Source organism: Vipera berus (assembly GCF_964194415.1).
Source record: "Vipera berus genome assembly, chromosome: 3".
NCBI lineage: Eukaryota > Metazoa > Chordata > Lepidosauria > Squamata > Viperidae > Vipera > Vipera berus.
The window spans coordinates 121,531,478-121,557,070 of record NC_138204.1 but is presented as its reverse complement, the minus strand read 5'-3'; the positions used below and the strand labels follow the sequence as shown (position 1 = coordinate 121,557,070).

General features: G+C 45.8%; 1 protein-coding gene across 1 annotated transcript in view; it reads left to right on the top strand.

Moving 5' to 3' along the window:
• The window catches only part of PSD2 (pleckstrin and Sec7 domain containing 2), a gene marked incomplete at both ends in the record, with an annotated part of 82,979 nt that overhangs the window by 33,593 nt on the left and 23,793 nt on the right, over positions 1-25,593 (top strand). The window contains 2 exons of the mRNA XM_081325569.1: positions 15,059-15,148; positions 23,630-23,673. Coding sequence (XP_081181695.1) covers positions 15,059-15,148; positions 23,630-23,673 — 134 coding nt within the window. The remainder of the gene's footprint in view (positions 1-15,058; positions 15,149-23,629; positions 23,674-25,593) is intronic.

Genomic DNA, 25,593 nt, shown 5'->3' with positions numbered 1-25,593 from the left:
GGACGTCTCCGTGGTCATGTGGCCGGCATGACTAGACGCCAAAGGCGCACGGAACGCTGTTACCTTCCCACCGTAGTGGTCCCTATTTTTCTACTTGCATTTTTACGTGCTTTCGAACTGCTAGGTTGGCAGAAGCTGGGACGAGTAACAGGCGCTCACTCTGCTACGCGGCACTCGGGATTCGACCCGCCAAACTGCCGACCTTCTGATCGACAAGCTCAGCGTCCTAACCCACTGAGCCACCGCGTCCCTTCCTTATGGGAAATAGAGTAGCCCAAATAATCAATTTTTTTGTGTGGAACTCACACTGGGAGAGTTTTGCGTATAGCTCGGAGCCACAGTTTTCTCAGTTCTGCTCTAATCAATTTCACGTGCTCTGTCATAGTCTCAGTGTAAATCAAAATATCACCAGGTAAACTAGGACTCCTTTATTTAAATATTCACGTAGGACTTTGTCAATGAATTGCATGAAAACTGCAGGTGCTCCTTGCAGCCCAAAGGGCAGCACTTGGAACTGAAAACATCCTAAAGGGCAGTTGAAGGCTGTTTTCCACTTATCTCCTTCTTTAATATGCAGCCAATAATACACCTCTCTTAGATCTAATTTGGTGAAGATTTTCTCCTTGGCTAGATGGGCAAGCAAGTCTTTCAGCAGCAGCAGCAGGGGTTAGACATTTTCAACGCAAATAGCATTTAGCCCACAGTAATCCATCCTTTTCTTCCTGAAATATGGTGCTGCCATATGTGACTTAGCTGGCTGAATAAAACCCCATGCTGTTGTGATTCAGCATCAGCCTGTGGTTGGCAGTTGGGTCGGATGATTCTGAAGAGGAGGAGGAGGGGTTTGGAGAGCCTTTGGTGTCAGAGAGAGGTTCTGATGCACTGCAGGACTCTCAGCCTGGCCCCTCCCATCTTGTTTAGACTCAACCGTGTGAGCATGAGGGATTGGAAGAAGACGATCCACAGCTGGCTCGGTTCAGGGACGCTAGGAGCAGGAGCCAATCTAGCAGAGCAGAACAGAGGAAGGCAATGAGGCAACTCGGGAGAAGGCAATGAGAAGCCACGCCTTGGGACTGCTGATAAAAGGGAAAGGTGTGGGAGGTGCTGGTTGCTGAAGGCAACCGTTTGAAGATCTGCTAGAGTCCTGGTCTGTTATTCCTGTTTAACTTTTATTTGAACTTTTGGTTTAAGTCTTGCTTGAACTTTTCGTTTCACTTTTGTTTGAACTCTTTGGAAATAAATTTGGTTGGTTTTTTTCCAGCCTGTTGATTATAAAAAGGGGTTCTCCCTGACATTCAAACAGGGCCAGTCATAGGATGGAACAGAACACAGGCCAGGTTCTTCTCTATAAAGGATTATCTCTATGGAGCAGTTTGTGGGATGGTGGGAAAGAAGTACGTCTGAGTCCTTCTCACTGAAAACTTCTTGCAAGTCCCAGTACTTTGGGGATTCGAGGATCCACCTCTGTTCACGCGCCACTGCATCACTTTCTCCTTTCACTTTCCTAATGGATGACATATGGCGTTGCAAGGCTTATTTCTCTCTTAGCCCTCCCTCAACTGTTCTCCGATGGTTTTTTAACATTCACCTCCTCCAATTTACAGAGGTGTTCCAGTTCAGTAGCCATGCCAAGCCCAGTACTATGGGTCTATTATGTCTGGTGCTATGATCAAGTTGATGGTTTCTTCGTGGGGCCCTATTTTCATCTACCAGCTCTACGATGAACGTTGCGGAGGGGGGCTGCTACTGAGCCATCTAGCTGGCAGAATGCCACAGGACCTTTAGTTCCTCGAGCCGCATCCCCAGTTTCCCCACTGTGCTAGGCCTGACCAGATACCTGGTGTAGCCCAAGTCCAGTAATGCAATCAGATTTTCCATGTGCCCCAAAGAAGGTACCACTAGTTCTATTGGTATTGTCATGAGGATCACAGGCGACTTACCAGGGGGTCATCATCTGTCCCATTGTCGCTCTCTGCCACAGAGTTGGGGTGTTTGGCTGAAGTTCCCTCACCATTGCTGGGTGGTGGGGTGAACTCAACAACCTCCACTCATTTAAAATCTGTCTCTTGAGATTTTCTGGAGCCTTTGCCTCCTCTTTGCGTGGGACTAGGTGCCAGTTGGGGTACTTGGCAGTCAGCTGCTCTATTACCCTCCTTGCTGCAGCAAAAACAGCTGGTGGGTCAGCCTGGATCCCACTTCCCTGGTTTTGGGGCTTCCTTTTCTGTAGGGAAGGATCATCTCCACTCTCAATTTGCACAGCCATGGTATCTACCCAGATCAATCTCCACCTCATCAGCCAGGACGTACCAACTTTGGAGAGTTCATGATACACCTCTGGAGAGACAGGTGTAAAATATCTTGTTGCTCAGGCTGTTCTGGAAGCACTCAATCAGCATATCTTGGGGCCAGTTGGCTAGCCTACAAGCCAGGTTCTGAAACTCTTGAATTTAGGCAGCCACAGGTCATCTGCCTTGCCTTATAATTTTGATCTTTATTCTGGCCTTTCAGTTGGCTAGGGGGTCTTCAAACCATTTCCTCATGTCAAAGTTACATAGTTCCATCACATGATCATTGTGGAGGGTCACCATCCACTCTGCTGTTTTGCCTTCCAAAGCCATAGTTACATTCCTCATTCTACTCTACTTCAGCAGGTCGACCCCATGTTTCTGCATGTAATTACACACTTGGATAGGTAGAACACCAGTTGCTTTTGTTCACTAGGGATGGTGGTCGATGCTCCCTTCTCCATGGAGGGGTGGCCCATGTCCTTTTACAATTCTCCAATTGTATTCAAACTAGGTGTTTTGGTAACAGTCGTAAAGTTTGGCATCTCTTTGGTGGGTGTTCACAGTCCATTCTCACGCCTGTGTCCTTGGATATGCCAGGGTCTCTTCCAGGCTGGCACCTCTGGTCCCTGTAATCCTGTCATCCCCTTCCCATATATCCCCTTACTTCTCCCTCTCCCCTTTTATGGCAGGATGCCATCGAAGTGAAGCAGGGCTGAAGCAATGCAATGGCAGACCTGACAGTTTCTTCTTCTGCCTTCTAGTGCTTTGGAGAATAGGTTGACTCCTTTTCTTTATGGCAGTCCTTTATATTAACCTGCCACCTTCTGCTTCTGAATGCTCCTCCCAAGGGAACTTGGGTGAGGCGTTACAGGAGATTCCCTTTCCTCAGAACTAAGCTTTTAAATTGCAAAACAAAAAACCAGTTAACCAGGTTTACCAGACCAAAATGATTTTGGAGTGCAACACCAAGATTGGAGAGAAGAATAGAATAGAATAGAATAGAATAGAATAGAATAGAATAGAATAGAATAGAATAGAATAGAATAGAATAGAATAGAATAGAATAGAATAGAATAGAATAGAATTTTTTGTCACTTTAAATCTACACTAATCATCATATAGTAAAATGAAATTTTGTTGCATTCAGCTCTCATATATGTGGATATATATGCATATATCCACATACACACACGTATATGACACAGAGAAACATCCCAGTCTAGTTTAAGTGTATACATATACATGGCAGGGGGAAAAAAATCCTGCGAATTTACAAGACAGATGGCATAAGGAACAAAGCTGTTTCAGAATCTAGTAGTTCTGCTATAAATACTTCAAAACCTTCTCCCAGAGGGGAGCAACAGAAACAGACTGAAGTGGGTGTGTGGCTTCTCTAACAATGCTTTAAGTTCTAAACACATAGTGCTTATAAGCGGTGTCCTGAATAACAGGATGCGAGTTTCCTATAATCTTCTCAGCTGTCCTTACCACTCTCTGTATGGACCTTCTATCTCAGGCTCTGCTACCACCAAACCAAACAGTGAAGCAGTTTGTTAAAATGCTCTTCATTGTGCCTCTGTAAAAAGTGGTCAGGACGGAAGGAGAAAGATGTGCTCTCCTCATCCGATGCAGGAAATGGAAAATGGTTTACACGCTTCACTAAAGATAATGTATGAAGAGACCAAGTCAGATTGTTAGTTATCTGCTCCCCAGGTACTTAATACTATTGACCACCTCCACAGCTGCAGCCTTGATACAAAGCATTTTAGGTTTCCTAATTATCCCAAAGTACTCTAACTACTCTGTGAATAAGTTAAGATATCTGACAGGAGAGTATGATCTGCATACTACATTAACCTACAGTTTATTTATTTACTTATTTATCAGCCAGAAAGACCTCCCATTTCACTCACAGAGCAACTCTGGGCAGTGTACAATTTAAAATAAAAGCCTGTAAATATGTTTTAATAGAAGGCAGTTACAACAGGAATAAAGTTTAATGGGAGGAGCAGGAAGGTTCTTTAGGACACTAGCCAACCCCCAAAGTTGATTGTTTGTCTAACAGCCCCAAGCAAGTCAGGAAAACCAGGTCTTTAAACTCTTCAAAAGACCAGGCAAGTAAGGCCTGACTTACTTCAGAGTCTGATAGAAATGGAGGATTTCCTCTTTTCTCCCCAGGCTTTTTTCTATATTTTATACGTATGCCAAATGTACCTTACTAAGTTCAATTCTCCCAGGATTTGGGGCATTTGGGTTTTTGTTTTCAAGCACCATCCAGAAATCTGCTACTAAATTCTCTGCTTCTCTGAGGACCTTCAAACAATACCTGCATCATTCCCATAAATTCCTGAATCTCGACTCCCTGCCTGTCAGACCTGCCCCAATCTGATCCCTGAGGAAAGAAAGACCCTCGACTCCATTTGGTTAAAGCAAAGGGTTCTTTTACTATAGGTGTTGGCTGCAGTAAAGTCAGGCTAGCTCTGAGTTTCCTGCACTCAAAAGATACAGAAAGCTTTCCCCTCGTCCCAGCCCTGCCCCCATGACTAGTACAATTTTCAGCCAATTGGAACTCACCGAGGTGTTTTGAGAATGCTGAGATGCTTTGCAGAAGTCCACATACTTTCTCAGGATGCTTGGCCTTGGAGGCTGGTATAAACTGGTTCTGAGCTGCTCTGGCCCGTATCGCCTGTCATTCCTCCCTCCCTATTTCCCATCATGTACACACAGAGCTTTATTGCCCATCCATCCTCTTCCCCACCCCTCTAGCCCTTGATGGCAGGATGCCTGTGAGGTGCCAAGCCAAACCTGGCAGACCTGACACTGCCTTTCTTTGGGAAAGAATAATGACTTTAAACCTATAGAATACCTAAGATTGCCAGCTCACCAAACAGGCTTTTCACTCTGTTACACAAGGGAATAAATAGTGTTATTTCCATATTGGGCATCAACAAATAACTGTGGATGATCTGAGACCACTCTCACAGAAAAACCTTAGTTGTGAACAGAAATTCTAGTTTGAGCTAAAATTACTCAAACACAAAATAGATTTAGCATGCCATGTTCTATTTGTGAGAACTAGGCATAAGTTACCACAGACAACATCTCACAACTTTTCTACCTGGAGGAGATTTGGCAGAGAACTTTTGAGGTCCCAGATTTAAGTTCCTTTGTAAGTGAGATGGTTGTGGTGATATGATGAAGGTGTAAGTTTGGAAGGCTTCTCTGAATTGTAGCCATTCAGCAGTACATGTTGACATTAATTTCTTTTTGTTTATTTGTTTTTTTTCTCTTTTCTTTGTCTCCTGCTCCTGGATCTTCTACTTTTACTGTATTGTTTAACCTTTCTCAGGTGGTAAGTTCAGTCACTAGAACATTTTTTATAAATAAATTTGTTTATTATTAAAGTGTACTTTTTTAAAAAGGAAATGTATGGAACATATAATTTTTCTCAACTTTGCTCTTTAAACTCATTTCGACTTATTGAAATTACTAATACTTCCAAGAGTTATAAGCCACTGATATTATATGAACCAATAATTCCTATCTCTGTATATTCAGATTAGAAACAAATAATTGAGTTTAGCAATATCAACAATAAGAACAGAACCAATTAACAGGAAAAATGATAAACATGTACAAAACTTTTTAAAATAGGAATATCACAGGCAATGAACCAAACATTAAAATACTCTCCTTCCCCAGAGGGAGCAATTATAACATTCCAGTTTTTGTGGCATTATGTTGTAATCAAATTTTAAGGCAGGAGGAAGGGGCTATTCTGATGTGAATGAGTGTCATTTCTCAAAATATATGCTTCTGAGGTGTCTGCAGATATTCATTTATTAAAGAAAGGACCATGAACCAGGATGTTACTTCTTTATTAGTGCAACCCCTTCCAGAACTAAAATCCCCCCCCCAGCCATTCAGTCTTACCAGGTTCAGCCGAAAGTCTGTTAACCCCAACCAGACCCACACAGCCTCCAGGCACCACAAGAGGGCAGCAACATCAGTTGGATCACCTGGGATGGAAATCTAAGCTTGAACATCATCATCAGCATATTGATGGTACCTCATCCCACACTGGCAGATGATTCATACCCAGTGGCTTCATGTAGATATACATTCTTGAGAATTTAGACTGAATCCTGTCCAAAAGGGGAAAGGAATAAAATGGTCACAATGCCTTAGCCCAGACATGTCAAACTGGCGACGTCAAGTGATGTCGCGCGACGTATTGGAACTTTTTCCCATTGCCGGCAATGGGATGGGTGCAGCTTCTCCGTGACGCTCCGGCCCACGGGCCAGCACTCCTAGAATATCCTGTCCCCCACCCCCACCCTGGCCAAATGAAAGTGATGTTCCTACTATTGATTTTTGTACCTAATTTTGATGTGCTCTGTGTGGTAGAGCTGTGAGAAACTATGGCCCAGAATCTAAATATTTTAACATGATCTATTGTTATTTAATTGCCAGGTATGCATTCCAGATTACTTTGCAAAAAAATTAACATCTTGCTTTTAATATAATTGATCTGCACCATGAAGAGCTTTAAAGGGAGCAACCAGTACTTTACTGGTACTATACTGGTAAACAGTGCAGCTCTTGAAATAGAAGTGCCACATGTGAGTATGGCATCTCCATTACTACTCAAATATATTTGGGACCAGCTGTGGTTTCCAAAAGCTTTTCAAGGATATTCCCTTGTTGAGCAGATTGCTGTAATTCAACCTGGTGATAACTAAAAAGGAGCATCTATGAGTAAAATCCTTGTTCCTGCAAGGCTCATAATTGGCACCCAAGATCCTTTTTTGCCTCAGCTACTGTCTACTCATCAGGCAGGAAATATTAGTCCAGAATCCCCAAGGTACAAACCAGTTCTGCAGAGGGGAGGCATCCCTGTCCTGAACTAAAGATGGTATCTCCCTGTAGTTAGATGGCTTTCCAACCTAGAGCCACTTTGTCTTACCTTAATCTGTTCCTCTCCTAGGCCTGAGCACCCTCCATTTAGGCAGGAAAAACCAAAGGTTTAAGTACAGATTAGGCGAGACCTGGCTCAAAAACAGCAACTGTGAGAGAGACTTTGGAGTCCTAGTGAACGATCACTTGACTATGAGCCAGCAGTGTGCAGCAGCCACCAAAAAAGCTAATACAATCCTGGGTTGCATAAACAGAGTCATGGAATCAAGATCACGTGAAGTATTAGTACTGCTTTATAAAACCCTAGTAAGACCACACTTGGAATACTGCAACCAATTTTGGTCACCATACTACAAAAAAGATGTTGAGACCTTGGGAAAAAGTTCAGAGAAGAGCAACTAAAATGATCAAAGGCCTGGAGACTAAAACATGAAGAGAGGCTGCTGGACTTGGGTTTGGCTAGTATAAAGAAAAGAAATAGGGTCGGCATGATAGCAGTATTCCAGTATTTGAGGGGCTGCCACAAAGAAGGGGTCACGTTTTTCACCAGAGCACCAGAAGGCAGGACAAGAAACAATGGTTGGAAACTGATGAAAGAGAGAAGCAACCTGGAATTATGGAGAAACTTCCTGACAGTGAGGACAATTAACCAGTGGAATACCTTGCCTTCAGAAATCGTGGGTGCTCCATCACTGGAGATTTTTAAGAAGAGACCAGACAGTCACTTGTATGAAAGGGTACAGGTTCTCCTGCTCGAGCAGAGGGCTGGACTAGAAGACCTCCAAGGTCCCTTCCAGCTCTCTTCTATTCTCCTATTCTCCTTATACAACCTACTGTCATTTTCCAAAATTCTGATTAGAATATGTAAAGAATGCACTATAAATGTATAACAACCCCCCCCCCTATATTGTCGGTCTCTTGTGTGTTATTAATCCAGTGTCAGCAGATACTAGTGAAAAGAATATTGGCCGCTTTCTTTCAGGCCTGATTCTGGCTTGCCCCCCTCTCCCCCAAATGTTGTTTTGTGTTTGATTCAGCTTTTGTTATGTTTTTTTCTTTTGACATTTTGTACATTTAATTCACTAATCTCATGCAAATGAAGCTGTACAGATGGTGCTTCCTCTGTCACAGAGCAAAGCTGTTGTGATTCAGGGTCAGCCTGTGGGTTCGGCAGTTGGGTCGGACGACTCAGAGGAGGAGGAGGGGGGTGTTGAAGAGCTTGCTGATGATGGCTTTGAGGCTCCGCAGAGCACTCAGCCAGGCCTCTCCCACCTGGTGGAGACCCAGCTGTGTGAGCCTGACAGCGTGGATGAAGATGACCCACAGCTGGCCCTGTTCAAGGATGCCCGACGCAGGAGGCAGTCAATCAGGAGTAAACAGAGGAAGGCAATGGGGCACCTCAGAAGGAGGCAGAGAGAGGCCACGCCCTGAACTGTATTTAAGGGGAATGTGTGGGAGGGCTGGTTTGCTGAAGGCAACCGCTTGGATAGTTCCTGTTTCATAGCTCCTGTTTTGTGGTTGGTGTCTGTTTTATGTTAATAAATTTGGCAGGCTTTATTCCAGCCTCTTGCTGTTTGTAAAGGGGTTGTCCCTGCCTTTTCTGCAGGGCCGGTAGCAGGCTGGTACAGAACAAAAGCAATTTCAGCGGAATGACCTTCTGCGGTTGCCCAGTCCTCAGTGTGCGCAGTAATGGAATTTCTTCCTGACCAATTACTTTAAGAAATAGAATTCAAGGGGAACTTCAGGTGTTGAAGTGATGCATCAGGCATACATTCTCTAGGAGGCCTCTTTATCCAGTGGATGCGCTTGTTGCCTGCCTGCTTGGTTGAGTCCCTCAGCCCAGGACCGATCTGGCAGACTCAGGCTCTTTAAGCAAATAGATATGTATATGCTTATAGAATTTTGATTGCTATGGCCACCCAGTCATATCTGATTTTGAACTGCTTGCAAGAGTTTAAATATATAAATTTTTAAAAAGTATAGCAATAATTAAGGTAGGGAAGTGGGGACTGTTATAGGAAGACTCATAATAATTAATCATAATCAAAATATGCTAATGGAGCCGCACCGTGTTCTGGGCCTTTAGAAACAACCAGGTCTTTTAAGACTCTCCTTGGGGTTCTGTAGATCTCAGGGTATAAAACTGCATTTTTATTTGACTACAGGGCATGGAAGTGTAGACATTATTTTGTTGTATATTTTGAGCCTAAAACTGAATGTTTTGCGCTATACATACTTCTACAACAGAAAGGAGAATGAAGTGTTACATCTTGCATTACATGGATTATCTTACCCATTCCTGGGGTATTGAAACTTGAGTGGAAATCGGATGCACCTAATAAGGTCACCCAAATGAAGATTTGTATATTGGAGAAATCTAAAACAAATATACCTAAGCCAAAAGAGAAAGTGATGTGCTTCTGCAGTCGTGATCTACCATATGCTTGGGTTCCTGCTTGAAAACAATTGAGTATACAGTATCTTGCATCAAGTGGAAACTGCTAGCAGACTTTGGAGAAGAAGATCATTGCAGCTGTGAATGGCCGCGTTTCAAATGAGAAGGAGTAAATATTTATTACAATGAGAAGAGACAAGTCTCTGTAAGGAAGGATCAGACTAGGAGCAAGCTCAGGAAATAGGAGTAATAACAGAACCCAGAAACAGTTTTCAAATCCTTGTGGAAGAGGTCCTTGGATTTTCAGAAAGCAAAATAGCACTGTAGAGTAAGAATGTAACTCAGCCTTGCAGGAAAAGAAAGAACAACTTTAAAAGTTGTCGGCTTACTACTGTGAGGATTCCATACAAATGTATGCCAATTAGACCTGTCACCTAAAGTAACTGGGATGCCTGACTTAGTATTGCCGACCTTAACTAGTTTGACGTAGCGGTTAAGGTACCAAGCTAGAAACTGGAAAACTTGAGTTCTAATCCCACCTAGCTAGGTGGTGTTGGGCCAGTGACTCTCCCTCAGTCTTAGGGAGGACACAATGGCAAGCCCCTTCCAAAATCTTGCCAAGAAAACTGACTCGTAGCTGTGCATACACACACACACACACACACACACACACACACACACACACACACAAAGAGAGAGAGAACGAGAGAACGAGAGAGAACGAGAGAACATAATAGAGACCTTATTACTGTCTGCAAACTTCACGTGAGCCAGAGTTAACCAAATCCTGCTCAAGTGCTAGCCTGTTCTGGTCACCATACTTTACAAAGGATTTGGAGAAACTGGAACAGTTTAGAATAGGGTGGCAAAACGGACCTTGGAACTATAAACTGAATCCTATGAAGAAAGGGATATTTATCTGGATCTATATCGCTCTGGGGAAAAGATAACTGAGTAGGGATATCATAGGATTCCTTGAATACCTAAAAAATAATAATCAAAAAAGGGCAAGTCCCAATCTCTCCTGTTTTGGAGTGCAGAAAACCAAGTTGTTGATTTAAGTCATAAAAAGCAGCTCTGATTGAATGTCAGAGAAAACTTCCTCGCCACAGTTTGACAACCATTTCACTCCTAGATGCCTGGAAATGATTGTCACAAGGGTGTACGAGTCTTGCAAAAGCCGCTACTCTTATGCACCTCTATAAAGTTTCAGGGAGGGATGCTTTGTTCATGTTTCTACATTTTGTAAGGCACCTTGTTTGAATGCTTTGTACAATCTTATTGTACAATAAGCCTTTCATGTGGAGGCACTGTTAGTTTCATGGTTTGCTCCAAGTCTTTATTGCCAGCCTTTAATAAGAGGGATCATGTGGCAATGTTTGTGAACCATCACCATTCCTTGTGAACATAGTTTTCAAAAACCTTTGGACTGCCTACTTGAATTTTAACATTGGTGTTCCCATTGAAGATGTTGCCAGTGCTGTAAATTTCATCATATTTCTTAACAAATAGACAGCAAAGTAAGGAACATTTGTGTTAAAATCATATTTTAAAAATAAAGAATTCAAAATCCTGCCACCAACCTACCATGTTTCATCTTTTCATAAAAGCTTTAGTCTAACATTTGTGAGCAAATTTCCAGAAGTAAAAACCGAAATTGATTGTGGGAATGACTTTATACAACACTGTTTACAGTTCCCCATTGTTTTCTTCTGTTAACTGTTATTGTTTTTACAGTTCTGTGGCTGTAAAAATGAAAGCATATCTCTTCATATGTTGTTTTTGTTAGACTCAATCCTTCCCCACATACCTGTGAGATTTCCATGGGTATTTCCCTCTCTTTCACAGGAAAGAGCCTTGGTGGAGCAGTGGGCTAATGCCTCCTTAAGTAACACCAGCTGCCTGCAATTAGTGCAGGTTCGCATCCCACCAGGCTCAAGGTTGACTCTGCCTTCCATCCTTCCGAGGTAGGTAAAATGAGGACCCAGATTGTTGGGGGCAATAAGCTGACTTTGTAATAATGCCGCTTGGGGTGTGTGTGAAAGCCCTAATAAGCAGGCATATACATAGAATGAAGGCTACTGCTAAGCTTGTAAGCCGCCCTGAGTCTTCGGAGAAGGGCGGGATATAAATGGAATTAAAAAAAAAAATAAATTTCTGTAAGAGCCATGAAGAAGGGGAAAGTGTATCTTACCTTGGAGGTAACTAAGTGGTGGGTCTTTTTTTGCTTTCAAAAGGATCCTGTGCGTACACACCCACTTGTGTGAAACAGCACAGGCATTCTTTTCAACTTACAGCTTCTTCCAATATGGTGATCTGGCGATGTATCACTATGTGGTCACAAGAAGCTACAATATGGAAGAGCAAAAATGTGCTGCTTAAAGCAACAAGTGATTTTGTGTGCATCTAAATTCTTTTAAAAAGTTGAGAAAGGACACCCACACACACACACCAGTTATCTCCAAGGTAAGGCAATTTTACAAATATTGCTTCTAATTCCACAGCTGCGTATCAGGCTTTTCAGATTCTGCCCAAAGCTGGCCACACTTTTTCTGATGAAGCAAACCCTATGGAACTTGCAGATTTTACTCCATGCATTGATCATCCGAAAACAGACATTCCATGGATGGAGCATTCTGTACATGCAACAGTTTGTATCTATTCCTGGCTGAGATCACCCTATATATGAACTTAAATAAAAAAAGGTAAAGACGCCCACTAGCCAAATTTACCTCCTGCAAATCCATGCAGTTTACTTGGCAGCAACACAGAAGTGCTGTGTCGTTACTGCCTTCCCGCATGTTTTTCAATTTTGCAGTCTACCTTACAGGCCTCAAATTCTCTGGTGGTCTCACATTAAGTTATGAACTGACCCTGCGTCACTTCCAAGCACAGACACAGTTAAGACAGTGCTGCCATCTGGTGAAACAATTTGGGAGTTTACAGATCTGTAAATTTCTTCAGAAACGTAGAAAGCAGGCAGGCAATTAAAAGAAACAATTGAACATTTTCCTTACTATCTGCATGATAAAATACATTTTGCTATAGCTGTGTAAAGTAATAAGCACATATGAAGAAAAGAAGGGACGAAGTGCAATACCTGAAACCCTAGGATATTCTCATGACCATAAAAAAAGTCATATTCTGGTCTATATTCCTTGTTTTCAGCCTGTATTTTCCCCTTCAATTGCTTCAGCGTAAGATAGTTATCCTGCATGGTTCTTAAGGAATAAGCACAACAAACTGTAATATAGGTAGTTCTCGCGTTACAACCACTCATTTAGACCAACTCATTCACTGTTGCAACAGTGCTGAACAGTGGTACTTATGGCCGATCCTTGATGCTCCAGCTGTTGCAGCACCCCAATGGCCACATGATCACAATTTGGGCACTTGGCAACCATTTTGCATTCACAACGGTTATAGTTTCTCAGTCACATGATGGCCATTTGCAACCTTCTTTGCTGGCTTCCCAAGCAAAGTCAAAGCCAGCAGGGAAGGTTTCAAGTCACTCCTATAAATTTCTGCTGCTTTTTCTCTCAAGGAGCCCTACTACCAAGTGTGAGATCTTTGGATCTGATATTCCATAGTGTGTATCTGCCCGCAGCACCCATCCCCATAGGATCTTGTACTCCATAGCACATGGCCCAGTCACATGAAGTCCTTGCTTAAGAACCTGCCATCCTGGCTTATATTGATGGCAACCAGAATTACTAGAATTGCCATCGCTAAGGGATGGGGATCATGTGACATCACACTTTACAACCACCTCATTTAAGTGATGGAAATTCTGGTCCTAATTACCATCATTAAGTGAGGACTACTTGTAGTTTCCTCCATTGCACCCCATTTCAACATGTTTTGCAATGTTTACAGGAGGTCAGCTGTGACACTTGCTCAGATTTAACAAGCCACAACTGTCTCCTAAGATTAGGATTCCCATGATTGTTCCAGTATCACTGCCAGCAACTTCATCAGCTTTTAATCCCATATGTTGAATGATGTATCCTTACATACCATGCCAGTGATATACCTATATTCTGCACTAATCTATGAATTATGGTTGTGTGATAATTCAAAACACCAGTCAATTCTTTGAATTATTTAGAAAATTGACCCAATTTATATATTTCAACTGAATTGCCAAGTCAGATTAATACAATTCAGATTTCTGCATCAATGGAAAAAAAATCTAGCTTCTGTGCATACATAGGAATATTCTAATCATCCAAGCCATTAGAAGGCTGTACTGGGTGATTTTTCTTTTTCTTAAATTAATTTGGGAAGTATGTTTGAAGTTATTCCCTGATCTGAATGTTTGGGAAGTATGTTTGAAGTTATTAATACAAGTTATTAATACATGTATGTTTGAAGTTATTCCCTGATCTGAATGTTTTTGAAGCCCTAATGTAAAGTATTTGACATATTTGGAATAAGGAAATATACTAGATATGTTACAGGAACCTCTCAATAATATGTGAACAGGGACTACAACTAACGAAGGAGAATATTTGTAGCTCAGGGTTGAAATGAGGGGTCCTTGGTGCTCTCTGAGCTTGCTTGTCTTCTTGCAAACATTTCATGATCCTAACTAGGTAACATCATCAGTGTTAGTAAGGAGTGCTGTTGGCTGTCAGAATATAAACATTGACATCAAACAGCACTCCTTACTAGCACTGATGATGTTACCTAGTTAGGATAATGAAATGTTTGCAAGAAGACAAGCAAGCTCAGAGTGCACCAAGGACCCCTCAGGGACCACAACTGTTAGAAATGGCTTAGGTCAGGGGTAGGCAACCTCGGCTCTTTTATGACTCATGGACTTCAACTCCCAGAATTCCTGTCAGCTATTGAAGTCCATTATTATTATTATTATTATTATTATTATTATTATTATTATTATTATTATTATTATTATTATTATTATTATTATTATTATTATTATTATTATTATTATTATTATTATTATTATTATTAAAGAGCCGAGGTTGCCTACCCCTGGCTTAGGTCATTCCCTCTCCCCACCTACAGGTAAGCTTCTGATTTTGATAGTTGACCAGTTAAGCACTTTGGAGTCCCGTGACACAGTACTAGATGAAACATGCTTTTCAAACTGATTTTAAGGAAAGAGGCCAGTGAGATTGCAGTAAGCAATCCTCTTTCTCATTTCTTCGGGAAATTTTCAGGAATGGAATCCAGAGAAGAATCTGTTAGTTCACTTCATGTTCACACGCAAACCTGATTCATTTAAAACATGGCTGCTTATAAAATGAATCTTATTATTTTTCTTTCTTTTTCATTCGGCTGCACTTTGGACCCAATTTCTAGGGAAATATTGCTATATAGGAAGCATCTGCCTTATTTATCTGAGCATTCATAGATTTCATTATTGTATTGAAAACATTATGGTTTTTTGAAAAAAAAAAGGTGTCCAGTGATCTGCTCTTCTGCATTATAGAATATTGGGAAAAAGATGTCCTGCCAACAGTTTACAGCAAATCTGGATGGACTAAATGATGGGAAAGATTTTGCAAAGGATCTGTTAAAGGTAATGTTATGCCCCAAAATTAGTCATTATGATTGATAAAAGCCCATGTGCCTGAAGTTGAGACCCTATTCACACAATGGATGATAAGCTACCACTGCTTACATGCTGCCCCTGCAAATTCTCATTTTCATTCTTAAGAAATTGTCTATATCCGCCTTTGTCACCCTGTCCTACAAATGTCTTAAGACTATAATCCGTATTATTCAGTTTACATAATTAATGGACATGATGCTTGGAGATTATGGAAATTGTAGGTCAAGACATCTAGAGGCCCCCAAATTGATGAAACTCAATGCAAATCATCAGAAAAAGTGTTATATTACTTCAGGTTGCAAATATAGAAAATACTGAATTCAGAGTTCTTTGGTGTTAAAGTCTTCTGTCTCTTGAAAAGATTTAAGGATGCTCCCAAGTTTTTATTTAATGCACTTATTTTGTGTTAAATAGGAAGCTGCTCACCAAGGAGTATTCAAACTGATGCATCTTCTACTACCTTCTGAAGTAGTACAGAAAAGTAAATACCGTATATACTTGAGTATAAGCCGAATTTTTCAGCCCACTTTTTGGGCTGAAAAAATCCACTTCGGCTTATACTCCAGTCAACAAAAAAAAAGAACTTACCGAGGACTTGCGCGTGGCCGAGCTACTTTGCCTGACGCTGCTGGGGTCGCCCGGGCGCCTCTGCTCGCCCTCAGCAGCACCTGGCCCGGAATCACATGCGAAACAAGCCCGGCAGAGGAGCCGGAGCGGCGAGCAGAGGCACCCGGCCCAGATCCTGCAAGGCCCGGCCGAGACACGCCCCCAGCAGCGGAGCTGCTCCGGCTCCTCTGCCGGGCTTGTTTTGCATGTGAGCTACTTTGCCTGACGCTGCTGGGGGCGTGTCTTGGCCGGGCCTTGCAGGATCTGGGCCGGGTGCCTCTGCTCGCCGCTCCGGCTCCTCTGCCGGGCTTGTTTCGCATGTGATTCCGGGCCAGGTGCTGCTGAGGGCGAGCAGAGGCGCCCGGGCCGGATCCTGCAAGGCCCCGGCCGAGACGCGACCCCAGCAGCGTCAGGCAAAGTAGCTCACATGCAAAACAAGCCGGGCAGAGGAGCCGGAGCAGCTCCGCTGCTGGGGGCGTGTCTCGGCCGGGCCTTGCAGGATCTGGGCCGGGTGCCTCTGCTCGCCGCTCCGGCTCCTCTGCCGGGCTTGTTTCGCATGTGAGCTACTTTGCCTGACGCTGCTGGGGTCGCGTCTCGGCCGGGGCCTTGCAGGATCCGGCCCGGGCGCCTCTGCTCGCCCTCAGCAGCACCTGGCCCGGAATCACATGCGAAACAAGCCCGGCAGAGGAGCCGGAGCGGCGAGCAGAGGCACCCGGCCCAGATCCTGCAAGGCCCGGCCGAGACACGCCCCCAGCAGCGGAGCTGCTCCGGCTCCTCTGCCCGGCTTGTTTTGCATGTGAGCTACTTTGCCTGACGCTGCTGGGGTCGCGTCTCGGCCGGGGCCTTGCAGGATCCGGCCCGGGCGCCTCTGCTCGCCCTCAGCAGCACCTGGCCCGGAATCACATGCGAAACAAGCCCGGCAGAGGAGCCGGAGCGGCGAGCAGAGGCACCCGGCCCAGATCCTGCAAGGCCCGGCCGAGACACGCCCCCAGCAGCGGAGCTGCTCCGGCTCCTCTGCCCGGCTTGTTTTGCATGTGAGCTACTTTGCCTGACGCTGCTGGGGTCGCGTCTCGGCCGGGGCCTTGCAGGATCCGGCCCGGGCGCCTCTGCTCGCCCTCAGCAGCACCTGGCCCGGAATCACATGCGAAACAAGCCCGGCAGAGGAGCCGGAGCGGCGAGCAGAGGCACCCGGCCCAGATCCTGCAAGGCCCGGCCGAGACACGCCCCCAGCAGCGGAGCTGCTCCGGCTCCTCTGCCGGGCTTGTTTTGCATGTGAGCTACTTTGCCTGACGCTGCTGGGGTCGCGTCTCGGCCGGGGCCTTGCAGGATCCGGCCCGGGCGCCTCTGCTCGCCCTCAGCAGCACCTGGCCCGGAATCACATGCGAAACAAGCCCGGCAGAGGAGCCGGAGCGGCGAGCAGAGGCACCCGGCCCAGATCCTGCAAGGCCCGGCCGAGACACGCCCCCAGCAGCGGAGCTGCTCCGGCTCCTCTGCCGAGCTTGTTTTGCATGTGAGCTACTTTGCCTGACGCTGAGAAGACCCGCTTGGGCACTCGGGTTGGTGTCAGTCTCCGCAGGCCCTTCTCGTTTCCAGGAACGTCAAGCGCGCTTGGCTCCCCACCCCCACGGCAGGGCAGGGCAGGGCAGAGACTTGCTCGCCCTTCTGACGGCCCTGAAGAGAAACGAAGGGCTTGCAAACTCCCCGTGAGAAGCTGGGCGAAGCGCGCGGCTGGGCGAGTGTGTGCCTGCGCGCGTATTTACGAAAGAAACGCTCCGAGAGTTCTTTCTCCGCCCCCTTGGGGGGAACTCTAGCGACTGCTGTAGCCGCGCTTCTCTTCTCGGCTCCGAAAATAGGGATTTCTACTCTCTCTCTCTCTCTCTCTCTCCCCTCCCCACCCCGCATTCTCCTGCCTCTTCGATTGCGACAATAAAAGGGCGAAGGGTGCGCTGGTTTCTTCCTCCTTCCTCCCCCCCTCCCCTCCCCTCCCCGATTGTCAGGTGAGGCAGCTGGAGGTCTGGCCGGGAGATTGTAGCCGTTTTGAAACGCCGCGTCTTGAAACGCCCGATCAGCTGATTTTCGGGTGGAAGAGCCACGGCTTGAATCTGTTTGCATCTGCCTGAATTAGACCGAAACGGCCTGAATTTGACCAGAGTTGCTTTGTAATGGCTGGAGGAACTGCAGAGGAGGTCTTGCCGGGAGATTGTGGCCGTTTTGAAACGCCGCGGCTTGAAACGCCCGATCAGCTGATTTTCGGGGCGGAAAGAGCCACGGCTTGAATCTGCTTGTATTTGTTTGAACTTAACCAGAAACGGCTCGTAATGGCTGGAGGAACTGCGGAGGGAGTGAATGCTCCAGCCTGGAATATTTGGAAAGGCTGGGGGAACCGGATGAACTGCAGCTTAAGCGACTGTTGCCGGAGGAGCCATGGCTTGAAACGCCCCAGTTTTGGGGCAGCGTTTGCTTGTTCCGGGTAGAAAAAACGCTGTCGACCCCGGCATCTTTTGCGGGGATTTCCCATTTCCCGTTGCGAAACCAGCCGAGCCCAAGTCCACCCTTTCTTTTTTTTCCACGGCACGGCCTTTCCCACGATCGTGTCTCCTTCAGATCTTACGCAAGCTTCCTCGATTTCCTGGTGTGTGTGTGTGTGTGTGTGTTTCTTTCTTATTCCTCCCTTCTCTGGTGGTTGGAAAGGCGTGTGACGCGCTTCGACAACAACTCTGCTGGCTCTCTCGGTGGGAACCTCCCATCCTCTATATACCCCCATTTCGGCTGCTTCGCAAACTGCTTCCTCCACCCCACCCCACCTCACCTCACCCCTCCCCGCAAAAGATGCCGGGGTCGACAGCGTTTTTTCTACCCGGAACAAGCAAACACGCAGGCAACCCTGCACTATTCAGCTCAGTGAAGTCACGCTTGGTTAAAAAACAGATTTAATAATAATAATAATAAGAAGAAGAAGTTGGGCTGATCAAATGTTTCAATAATGACTGAAGGAGAGCTGCTTGTACCTTGGTCTTTGTGCTGGTGTCTTGACATGCCAGTGTTTTTATTTATTCCATTTATTCCATTTGATCAGCCCAAAGTACAAAAAAAAACCCCCAAAAACAAGGTCTAGTTTCACGGCGATGAGCGACCGGAGTGCCAATCAATTAGTTAACAGACTTCATCAGTTCCAAAATCAAGATCACACCGGCAAGCTTTGTCAGTTGTCACTCGCGGCAGTACAAATACACTAGTACGGAAAGCTGCCGTTCACTTTCGGGGGGAGGAAAAAAAACCACAACAACACCGCATGCTTTCCGCCCCGAAAATCAGCTGATCGGGCATTTCAAGCCGTTTCAAGCGTGACTTCACTGAGCTGAATAGTGCAGGGTTGCCTGCGTGTTTGCTTGTTCCGGGTAGAAAAAACGCTGTCGACCCCGGCATCTTTTGCGGGGAGGGGTGAGGTGGGGTGGGGTGGGGTGGAGGAAGCAGTTTGCGAAGCAGCCGAAATGGGGGTGTCAAGCCCTACGGGGACCAGGGGAGCACTTCCAACAATGCCCGCGCAGCACCGAAGGCCCATTGGCACCCGCACCCCCCAACTGTTCGGCGGGCGAACGCCAGACCCGCTGCCGCACTTACAGCTGATCGGCGGCCGGAGGAGATTGTGGACGGGCGCAGAGGGTCCGCGTCAGCACAGACAGCTGATCGGCGGCTGAAGGAGATTGCGAGCGGCTGCGGAGGTTCCGCGCCGGCACAAACAGCTAAGGGGCAGCCGGGGACGTCTACCAGTGGTCACGCAGCGCGATCAACTGAGCGGCAGCTAGAAACAGCCGCCGACGGTCGCACGGGCCTCACGGGACTTTTCGGGTCCGATGGCGGCTTGGAGAGTGGGTGGCTGCTTCGCAGACCTTGCATGCCGCTACAACCGCCAGGTCTGCGAAGCAGCCACCCACACTCTCCAAGCCGCCATCGGACCCGAAAAGTCCCGTGAGGCCCGTGCGACCGTCGGCGGCTGTTTCTAGCTGCCGCTCAGTTGATCGCGCTGCGTGACCACCGGTAGACGTCCCCGGCTGCCCCTTAGCTGTTTGTGCCGGCGCGGAACCTCCGCAGCCGCTCGCAGTCTCCTTCAGCCGCCGATCAGCTGTCTGTGCTGACGCGGACCCTCTGCGCCCGTCCACAATCTCCTCCGGCCGCCGATCAGCTGTTGATGTGGCCGCGGAACCTCTGCAGCCGCTCGCAGTCTCCTTCAGCCGCCGATTAGCTGTTTGTGCCGGCGCGGAACCTCCGCAGCCGCTCGCAATCTCCTCCGGCCGCCGATCAGCTGTAAGTGCGGCAGCGGGTCTGGCGTTCGCCCGCCGAACAGTTGGGGGGTGCGGGCGCCAATGGGCCTTCGGTGCTGCGCGGGCATTGTTGGAAGTGCTCCCCTGGTCCCCGTAGGGCTTGACACCCCCATTTCGGCTGCTTCGCAAACTGCTTCCTCCACCCCACCCCACCCCACCTCACCCCTCCCCGCAAAAGATGCCGGGGTCGACAACGTTTTTTCTACCCGGAACAAGCAAACGCTGCCCCAAAACTGGGGCGTTTCAAGCCATGGCTCCTCCGGCAACAGTCGCTTAAGCTGCAGTTCATCCGGTTCCCCCAGCCTTTCCAAATATTCCAGGCTGGAGCATTCACTCCCTCCGCAGTTCCTCCAGCCATTACGAGCCGTTTCTGGTTAAGTTCAAACAAATACAAGCAGATTCAAGCCGTGGCTCTTTCCGCCCCGAAAATCATCTGATCGGGCGTTTCAAGCCGCGGCGTTTCAAAACGGCCACAATCTCCCGGCAAGACCTCCTCTGCAGTTCCTCCAGCCATTACAAAGCAACTCTGGTCAAATTCAGGCCGTTTCGGTCTAATTCAGGCAGATGCAAACAGATTCAAGCCGCGGCTCTTCCACCCGAAAATCAGCTGATCGGGCGTTTCAAGACGCGGCGTTTCAAAACGGCTACAATCTCCCGGCCAGACCTCCAGCTGCCTCACCTGACAATCGGGGAGGGGAGGGGAGGGGGGGAGGAAGGAGGAAGAAACCAGCGCACCCTTCGCCCTTTTATTGTCGCAATCGAAGAGGCAGGAGAATGCGGGGTGGGGAGGGGAGAGAGAGAGAGAGAGTAGAAATCCCTATTTTCGGAGCCGAGAAGAGAAGCGCGGCTACAGCAGTCGCTAGAGTTCCCCCCAAGGGGGTGGAGAAAGAACTCTCGGAGCGTTTCTTTCGTAAATACGCGCGCAGGCACACACTCGCCCAGCCGCGCGCTTCGCCCAGCTTCTCGCGGGGAGTTTGCAAGCCCTTCGTTTCTCTTCAGGGCCGTCAGAAGGGCGAGCAAGTCTCTGCCCTGCCCTGCCCTGCCGTGGGGGTGGGGAGCCAAGCGCGCTTGATGTTCCTGGAAACGAGAAGGGCCTGCGGAGACTGACACCAACCCGAGTGCCCAAGCGGGTCTTCTCAGCGTCAGGCAAAGTAGCTCACATGCAAAACAAGCTCGGCAGAGGAGCCGGAGCAGCTCCGCTGCTGGGGGCGTGTCTCGGCCGGGCCTTGCAGGATCTGGGCCGGGCGCCTCTGCTCGCCGCTCCGGCTCCTCTGCCGGGCTTGTTTCACATGCGAGCTACTTTGCCGGCCGCTGCTGAGGGAAGATCTCTGGAGAGGAGCATAAGGTGAGCTGCTGCATTTCCCAGCCTCGGCTTATACTCGAGTCACCAACTTTTCCCACTTTTGGGGGGTAAAATTAGGGGTCTCGGCTTATATTCGAGTCGGCTTATACTCAAGTATATACGGTAGGTTCTAATGTAAAGTATCAGAATATGATGCAATTGCCAAATATGTGTGTCCTCCAATTACATACTAATTTCTAACCACGCTTTGTCATGTAATGGCTCATAGCCAGCAGTTCAATCCTCACTGGCTCAGGGTTGATTCAGCTTTCCATCTTTCTGAGGTCAGTAAAAGGAGGACCCAGATTGTTGGGGACAAAATGCTGACTCTGTAAACTGCTTAGAGAGAGCTGTAAAGCACTGTGAAGCGGTATATAAGTCTAAGTGCTATTGCTATTTGAATTGCTATAGCAAGCAATATTTCACTGCTACTGATTCAGAATCACTTTTGAATACTTTTACTGCTTCCGTACTATCTCTGCTTCTGGTGCATTGCTCCTTCTACTTGCATATTTCAGTCACATAGAAAATCATGGAGACCTAAAACAAATAGGGAGAATCAGGTTACTTGTATATAGCAACACAGGTTTCTCCAAACCGATGTTCATTTCTTTATCCCTTTCATTGTAAAATACAACAGGTTTTACAAGAAATAAAAACCAAGAAGTAACGCAGAATGGTTATGTAGTCTGTGCCACTGTTAACATGATTAATATAGATTTATATCAAACAGCTAGCTATCTTATAGAATTCGTTCTTTACAAAAAAACAACAAACCTCACTTAAATTAGACCATTTTCTTTCGGTTACAATCTTCTTAATACCAGAGCTATGAAGATAAAACAGTAAGGTAGTTCTAAAAATGCTCTAAAGGAATACCTAATGAAGAAACATAAATTGTCTTGATTATTCATTGTTCATATACTCTGAGCAATGGTCACATAATAAACAAGCAAGTTCTTCAAACCTATTTTTTCATATAGGGCTGGCCATTAAAGGAGGCAGCTTGAGGGTGTTCAAGAACAAGTGTCTACTGCACACCTTGTTCTAAACCCGTGTTGTGATTCAGCGTCAGCCTGTGGTTTCGGCAGCTGAATCGGACAATTCTGAGGAGGAGGAGGGGTTTGGAGAGACTTTGGTTGCAGATGCATCACAGAGCTCTCAGCCAGGCCCCTCCCGTCTTGTTCCTCCTCAGACCCAGCTGTGTGAGCCTGAAAGATTAGACGAAGATGATCCACAGCTGGCTTTGTTCAAGGACGCTCAAAGTAGGAGGCAGACAAGCAGAAGTGAACAAAGAAAAGCAATGAGGCACCTCGGGAGGAGGCAAAGAGAAGCCACACCCTGAGACTGTTGTTTAAAAGGGGAATGTGTGGGAGGTGCTGGTTGCTGAAGGCAACCGTTTGCAGAGCTTCTGATATAGTCTCGGTCTGTATTTGTTTTACTCTGTTTTGAACTGTTTTGTTTAGTTTTTGCAAATAAATTTGGTTGGCTTAATTCCAGCCTATTGAATATAACAAAGGGGTTGTCCCTGACATTTCTGCAGGGCCGGTTGTAGGCTGGAACAGAACAACCCGTGGTGGCGAACCTATGGAATGCATGCCACAGGTGGCACGCAGAGCCCTCTCTGTGGGCACGCGCACCATCATCCCAGTCCTAGGCCTTCAGCTGGGTTTTATAACCCCTTTTTGCTTTAGGCGTCCGCCACCGTGTGCAAAAAAACCCGGTTCAATCAATCAATCAATTTCAACTTCTTGCGGGGAAAAAAAAGATCTCGCAAAGTTGGAATTAATTGATTGAACTATTTAGTCCCACCCAGTCTGCCATTACCACCGCAGCCATGCCCACCCAATGGGCCACGCCCACCCGGCACCCGATGACGCATAAGTGGGTTTTGGGTTGCCGTTTGAGCACTCAGTCTCTAAAAGGTTCGCCATCACTGTTCTAAACTAATCACTTTAGTGGCTTATTGTTCCTGGGAAATAGAAGATGCTGTCCCAGGCCTTCAGTGCTGAAGCAAAATGTATTATGTCTAGCTTTTGTACACAGAATGCTAAGTAAGTGCTGTCTTGCCCTATGGTACGTTAGAATAACTGTAAGAATATTTTCCCATTTCAGAAAATTTAATAATGATTAATAGATATTCTGAAATATTCTGATAATACTATGTTCTTGTTTCAGGCCCTGTATAACTCCATAAAAAATGAAAAACTAGAATGGGCAATGTAAGTAATTGTTTTAAATATACATTGTACTGTTTTCTGTTTGTAGCCAACCTTGTAACTGAGGTGTGGGGTCAATGGTTGAAATTATTTAATTAATCTATTGCAGGGCGTGACATGTTAAAGCCAACCTTGGTTGGTCTGAGAAAAAATTAAGGAGGGTTGTCACTGGGAACCATCAGGGAAATGCTAAGGCTGTAGGCTAAGTTGGGAAATCAAAGCCATATCCCAGAAGGCAAGGGGAAACCTCTTCACTGTAGTTGCCCCCAGCCCAACATGGATGTATCCATTCAGTCACCAAGAATCAAGTTTGGCACAGAGACTTTCTTGTTTAATGGAACTCAGATTACTCTATTATTTTCAGTGCTCATTTTTCATTTTAGCAGCATTCTTTTTAGACTAATCTAAATTAAATGTTAAATTTAGGAAAAGGGTTCAGTAATGATGACCTCAAAGCAGAGCTTAGCATCAGATATTGAAAATACTTTAGTTTGGATTTTAATACAAGCCAGGAAAAAAGAAAAACTTTGTTCCCTCACATAGCCATTTAGTGTGGGACAAAAATCAATTTCTCTATCCTGGAAGTCTCACCGATATTAGTTTTTTTGTTTCATGGGACTTACTGCTGCTGAAATTCATCTATATTGGTTTTACTAAGTAATCTATTTCACATGTTTGGGAAAATATGTTCAGATTCCAGCTTCCTTCGAGCAAGCATTTGCCAGTGTATTAGGCTAATAAAGGACTTTTAAGGTAAACAATGCCTCAGAGTCACTTGAAAAGGCCATACGTCGGAAATTTCACATAGTCCTTGACTTACAACAGTTCGTTTAGTTTGTTTAGTGACCATTCAGTTATAACAGCACTGAAGAAAGTGACTTATCATTGTTTTTCACTCTTACGACTGTTGCAGCATCCCCATGGTCACGTGATCAAAACCAGATGCTTGGCAACTGGTTCATATTCATGATGGCTACAGTGTCCTGGGATCATGTGATCCCCTTTTACGACCTTCTAACAAGCAACGTCAATGGGGAAGCCAAATCCACTTAACAACTGTGTTACTAACTTAACTACTGCAGCGATGAACAGCTGTGGCAAGAAAGGTCATAAAATGGGGCAAAACTCAAATTTAGCAAATGTCTTACTCAGCAACATAAATTTTGGGCTCAGTTGTGGTCGTAAGTTGAGGACTACCTGTAGTCCCTGCAATACTCTGGACAAGTTTTTTGGCAAGTGATTTGCTTTGGCCTCCTTCATAGGATGAGAGAGAGGACTGGCTAATGGTCAGGTAGATGGCTTTTTAAATCTAAGACAGGACTAGAACTCTTGGTCTCCCATTTTTAGCCCAATGCCTTCATCATTACACCAAACTGGCTCTCTTTTTAATTGAGGAAGTGGTTAAATATGTTTGGGAAAGTGCACAGTATATGATATTGCATCTTAGATCTTAAAGCTCTACCAAGCCAGAAAAGAGTCTGAAGCATATAACACAGTAGTTGTCTTGGTGAACAGTTTGAATACTTTCTTTGGGTGCTTCCATCATTACAGCTGCACACAAGGAATGTTTTATATGTGAGAAGTGAGCACTCCAGATGTACATTTCAACTATCAGTGGGGTCACTGTGGAACTAAAAGTAGTGGTTTATGCTGTCATTGCTTTAGGACTAGGAATGCTGATTTAAAAATAATAATAATCAGAGTGACCCAGAAATCAAATGGTAGAATTAGAGCAAAGTTGATTAACATTCCGTAGTTGAAAATTCTGGCCAGTGAATCTCCTGAAATTGGACTTAAATAGCAGAGATGTCCAAAAATTTCCAAAGTCTTGATCACTCCTTCAACCTAGAGAGAAATCTGTGTAAAGAGACTCAAAGACAGCAGAACAAAAAGAGAGTGAAGGTTTGGCAGTAAATGTTCAAA